Consider the following 6,000-nt stretch of genomic DNA (forward strand, 5'->3'; position numbering starts at 1 on the left):
CTCTGTTTTTCATCACCCTCCTGCTTTTGACTGCCCATCTGTTAGCCCCTTCTCTTTCCCCACCTTGATAGAGTCTCCCCTCCAGGAACGTTTATTCAGTTAGTCTCTAAGTCTGTTGACTTGACAGCTTTGGTCTTGGTATCTGTCTTTATTCGTCCACTTTCCACCCTCTGCAGGATCAACTGACTTTCCTTAGGCTGTGGATCTCTGGTATATACCCTCCACATAGTCTTCAAGCCATACTGAAGATTGTTGTGGTGATTAAGGTGCTGCCCACTAGCATACATGCTATGAGTGGGGCAAGAAATCAAGTGGACTTGTTCCTGGCCCCAACCAGTTATGCTGTTGGCTCTGGAGATATTCAATGAAGAGAAATGGGCCCTTTGCTGCTGCTATTGCTGTTCCTTGTGACTTTGGAGCAATCAGTAGATTTTTTAAACAAATTTGGTTTCAAAACCTGGGCTTCCTTCTAGTCCTTGAGAAAACACTTGTGAGTTGCCCTCACTTAGTGAGAGCTCTTGACTTCTTTGCTGTCTTTCTCTTCTCCTTGATTTCTACCCAATTCCTCTGACTAAGAACGGAAAGCAACTTCTTTTTGTTGAGTCAGCTTCATTGCTCAGAAAGACACTGCCTCAAATCCAGAACCTAACTTTGTGCCTTGGTCTTAAAACTACTCCTCTAATACCCAGTAGCCAACCATTTACTCTGTGCCACACTTTCTAGGCATTTTACTAGTCTTATTCTCCCCTTCTCTCCCCCACCCTCCATGAGGCTAGGAAGTTAGATTTTATGCCTATTTCATAGATGAGACAGCTTTAATCAAGGGTCTCTAAGCTTCTTACCTTCACACAGTTGGTTAGTGTGTGAATGGATCTTGAGCCATTCTCCCAGTGTGTGTCATACCTGGTGACTAGCCTTGTAGTCTTTCTTTGCTGCTTTCTGCTGTTTCTTTCTTTCATACAATGTTCAAACACCCACCCCTCCACCAGTACACGTCCCCCAATACCAGTCTCCCCAGCATATCTCCCCTTTCCCACCCTCCCCCTGCCTCCCTAGCAGACAATTTCCCTCATACTCTCTCTCTACTTTGGGGCATTGTGGTTTGCAACACAGATACCAAGAAGCCATCACTTTTGGTCCTTTATCTACTTTCAGTACATATCTCCCATCCTGACCGATTTTTCCAATAATCATTTTCTTAGTTATCTCTTCTCTAATCTATCTGCTGACTTTGGGCCTTCATCAGGTTAAGGATCTTATTGATGCCACTAAAAGTTTTTACCAGGGAGACATATACAGTGCGTGTGAGTGTGTGTGTGTGTGTGTGTGTGTGTGTGTGTGTGTGTGTGTGTGTGTACATGAAAACATGTATATTATTTCAAATCTCAGGGAGTTCTGCTTCTTTCTCTCTATACTGCTTAATTTGAAGAAAAAGTTAGCTCCCAGAAATTCTTCCTCCCACATAATCATAATTTTCATCCCTAACAAACCTTTAGTGAATTCCCAATATGTTTAAATATAGACTCTGTCTTCCTGGAATGATTCAAAATTCAACTTATGGAGCATGGCTGTGGTAAAGAGAAGCCCCAGGCTTTATAGAATTGGGGAGTGGGAAGGAGGGGGAGTGGTAGTAGATCTCTATAGGCCAAGGATAAAAAAAGGTGACATTTCTGCAGCTTATTTCTGCTTATCTTTAAATTGATAGCCAACCCATGAAGGAAAAATCCCACTTTTGTTGCTGTAACATCAGTAACAAGTTCGTTGTTTTAATTAAAGTTTCATGATTAATGTCAAATCCCTGGTTTCGTGCTGGCAATTTCCATCATTCATGTCTCTGGGCAGATTAATTTATGACTTTTTAAGTGAAGATAATCAGTGCTTTAGGCAAATAAACTATTCCATCAAATCTAAGGATTTTTGCCTGGGCTGATTGTACAAATGGTCTGATTCCCATTAAAAAAGAAGCGGAGAGATATACTATCGAGTCTTCAATTAATCATAGTCATAGTCAGAGATTACACTGGACATTAATTTGTTTTCCTTCTTGAAGATATCTCTGGCTACATTTAGGCCATATGGAAAATGGGCAGATTTCATTCAAGCCATATTGATGACTCTTTTGAATGTTCAAAAATGTAAATTACATAATTCCTCAGGGAGACCCAATGGCTGCATAGAGCTTATTTTCCCTCCTCAAGAATCTTTCTGACAGTCAGTCATGTTGTGTGTGTTGATGTGAAAGGCTGAGCAATACATACTGTCGCCAAATGATTTTCTTATTGATAAATGGTGCAATATATTTTGTTTTATTACTCAATTCTCTTTCCCTCTCTTCCATTTTCCAGGCCAAAAAAAAAAAAAATTAGGCCATGGCTTCCTTTCTGGCACAAAATTGTTTTACTTTATCATAGCCAATCTTATTGTAAATTCATAAAAGCATCTAGAGACTTGATAGTAAATTAAAGATGTTTCAAAACAATAATGTTTCCTGAAAATGATGTGCAACTTTATTGCAGAAGTGATACGAATTTGAAATTTCTCGATGACTCTGATTTATTTTCCTATTCTGTAATGATAGTGAGATAATCCTGGCCTTTGGTGAGAGTATAGTGTGCAGGGAACTAGTGCTTTCTGCGCAGCCGTCCACTTTCTTCCACCGTGCCGGGTACGTCTTCTCAAGAGCATCAGCTGCTCATCCACAACTCAAAAGCTGGGGTTTCATGGGACTGCCTGCTGCATTTTTAATCATAAAGGAGTCTAGACTTAAATCTTTCATAACTGAACTCATATTATCATCCATTACATGTACTTCATATTAGCTAGCGTCTCTGGCTTTATGGTGGCAGCTGTGTAAAATATTTGTTGTGCTTGTTTAGAATTGAATTGTAACGTTCTAAAGCAAGCACTTATTGCCCGGGTGGAAGCTGCCAAATCTCTAATACTCCTCTATAGCATCTCGCCAATGCATCTAAATTGCAGAGGATATTGTTACCCTCAGCAGAACACACAGTACCTACCCAGCCACAGAAGGAGGCCCCTCCTTCAGAGTTGCAGCTGAATCCATTTGTTCTCTCCAGTTTTACATGTTCCCTCATCATTGTACTCGTCTGGAAGTTTGCTGAGAACAGTTGCTGGGAACAGTTGTGTTTTAGTTCTTAGGCCCTTGTCCCAGTGCTCAGCATAAGCTTGGACTTCAGTGGTATTGATTGAATTGTTGAGATAATTGTTTCCTTTTCCCCCTTTTCTTTCCCTTCTCCTCTCCCTCTAACCCCATCTTTCTCTCCTCTTCTTCCTCCTCCTTCTCTTAACCATCACACTGACCTTTGGGTTTTGCTTTCCAGGCAAAGTAGGAAAAATGCCAGTTCCATCTCCCAGGATTCATGGGAGCAGAACTACTCCCCAGGAGAAGGTTTTCAGAGTGCCAAGGAGAACCCCAGATACTCCAGCTACCAAGGCTCCAGAAATGGCTACCTGGGTGGGCACGGCTTCAACGCCAGGGTGATGCTGGAGACCCAAGAACTTCTTCGCCAGGAACAGAGGCGGAAAGAGCAACAGATGAAGAAGCAACCTCCTCCTCCAGAGGGCCTCAGCAACTATGACTCCTATAAGAAAGGCCAGGACCCCAGTTACACCCCTCCCAAAGGACCCTTCCGGCAGGATGTACCCCCATCGCCTTCTCAGGTTGCCAGGCTAAACAGACTCCAGACCCCTGAGAAAGGGAGACACTTCTACTCCTGAGTCAGAGAAGAACGGACACTTCTTGCCATGCAATAAAGGACATTTTCTTATGAAGACTTGTACTTTGGGAGTTTGTTTGTTTGTTTTTTTTTTAAACAGCAACAACAACAAAAACCCTCGATGGTACTATGGAATATTTCTGTTGTTGGTATCAGTGCCTTTAAGCAGTATAGGCAAAGAAATGGAAGGCCTTAACGTCTTTGCCACTATGTCGCAAGTGTCTATTTCATAGAAGGATTTTTCACCCTCCGACAATCATCTGTTCGAGGCTTTCTTAGACTCTCTTTCTCCGGGGAACCAGGAATCTCGGCCCCATTCATGAGTTACCCCTGATTTTGTGATACAACCCCACATACAAATCGTGATGAATTCCTTGAAGTTGACCATGATGCGATCCTCCAATCCCTCCTGATATTTTTTTTTCTTGCAAGTTTTTTTAGATGTTCTGATAACATCTCAATCTCTGGTGGATGGAAGTGTGGCATTGACCAGAAATTGGGGTTTTATGGAAATTACACTCATAGCCCTTTATAATGCTTTATATTCAATATGGTTTTTCCTCTTCTTACTGAGCTCCTTGTAAAAGGAAATTTCCTGCATCCTATTAAAGAAGTGAAGCCATACTCCACTGGTCTGGTTATCATGGGGGTCCTTTGTGTAACTGCCTTATAGATCAACATTACCAAGGAAGTGATCATTTTCACCTATATTTATAAATACACTTGTCTGGTTGTATTCCCAACTCACATGGAATTGCCCTGCTCTGCTTGGAGAGCATGGTAGATGCAGGTGACCCCTGGTGGGGAAAGGACCCAGCCTGTCCATAAGCCCTATGTGTGTGTGGTCATGTGGGAGATGGCAGCTAAGAGAAGAATTCTCCCTGGATAAGCTTCAGGCGCTGTGCATCCCAGGAATTATCTTCATTAGTTTTTATTTGGCAGGTTAGCAGGAGGGGTGTTGTTGCATGGGACAGAGAAAAATCAGACCTGAACATTTGGAGTCTAAAACTCATCTGCTTTCTACAGTTTTCCAGGCTGACATTTTTCTTAGTACCTCCACGTGCTCAGTCTTTTGCCGGGTGATGCTCTCCAGGCTACTAAATAATTCTGCCACAAAATGCCGAAGAAGGGAAAAGCCGTGATACATCATACAGAGACCATTCTTATCTCCCCAAACATGGGGACAAAAGAAGCCCCCTGCATTGCTACTTGATTGTTTGTGCCCTCTAGGTTGTGCCCATGTTTCCATCTGTGACTCTGAATGTCATGTATTCTAAACCATGGCGGATTGCTAAAGTGCCTGCAAATCCTGATGTGAAGAAGCTTGAGATGCAAGCATACCGTGTATTGACAAAACAGGAAAAAAAATTGATCTGTAATAATAATGCCTTTTTTTTTTGTACTGGCACATCGTATTTTTGTGTCCTTGTTTTTTAAAAATATGTGATGTGTCCATACACATCCCTGTGTCTTGGCATTTCTGTGTAATGGTTCTACTTGTTCCTATAGTGCAGTGGTGTTTAAATGGTGTTCACAGTGCAAGTGTTGTGACCGTGGTTGATCATGGCGCTTTCTCACGTCTTTTCCTGGGCTGTAAGAAACAGCTTTCCCTGTACATATGGAGACTTCTAATAAAAGGCATATTTCTTTCTGTTCTTGATGGTGTCTATAGTATTCTTCTGGAAACTCTCTTAGCTGGTTTTGTTTTGCTTTTTTAAGTATTTTTTTTATATTTTAAGACAGTTGAAAGGTCCTTATACCTGTGTGTGTGCAAGCATGAAAATGGTTGATATAACTCCCGATGATAGAGGAAAAGGAAAGAAAGGAAGAATGTCTGAGGACTACTATCTTACCTGAAGAAGCTTGGGAATTCTGAATTGGAGGTATCAATATGCTAGATCTAAATAATACAAAATCACACAGAAATCTGTGCACCATTTTCCGTATTATCTTTTGCCACTTTTGGATCATTGCAGCTCTCTAAATGTCTTGATTAGGTGCCAGTCTGGGGTGCCATGATCTCAGAGAAAGATCTAAATTCTAGTCCATTTCTAAATTACAAAATTAGACTTCACTGTTCCTTTTAGAGAACACTCATTAATATTCACACGGTGTTTTGAGAGCATTACATCCCCCTGTATGTCTTATGCACAGATCTAGATGTAGTTCCTACCCAAAGAGCAAGCTTTGCAAAGGCCTCTGCAAATGCCCTCTGTCTGGAGTGCCTAGCTCGACTTGGTTGTCATGGCAGCCTTCATCCTTT

The 6,000-nt window shown here is 41.7% G+C and overlaps 1 protein-coding gene across 16 annotated transcripts in view; it reads left to right on the top strand.

Moving 5' to 3' along the window:
• Positions 1-5,392, top strand: part of PARD3 (par-3 family cell polarity regulator) — a 668,633-nt gene extending 663,241 nt beyond the window's left edge. For all 16 annotated transcript variants that reach the window (XM_056131187.1, XM_056131151.1, XM_056131168.1 and 13 more), the window contains one exon: positions 3,342-5,392. In XM_056131187.1, coding sequence (XP_055987162.1) covers positions 3,342-3,738 — 397 coding nt within the window. In that variant the 3' untranslated portion in view covers positions 3,739-5,392. The remainder of the gene's footprint in view (positions 1-3,341) is intronic.
• The last annotated feature ends 608 nt before the right edge of the window (positions 5,393-6,000 follow it).

Source organism: Sorex fumeus, unplaced genomic scaffold (assembly GCF_029834395.1).
Source record: "Sorex fumeus unplaced genomic scaffold, SorFum_2.1 ptg000007l, whole genome shotgun sequence".
Lineage (NCBI taxonomy): Eukaryota > Metazoa > Chordata > Mammalia > Eulipotyphla > Soricidae > Sorex > Sorex fumeus.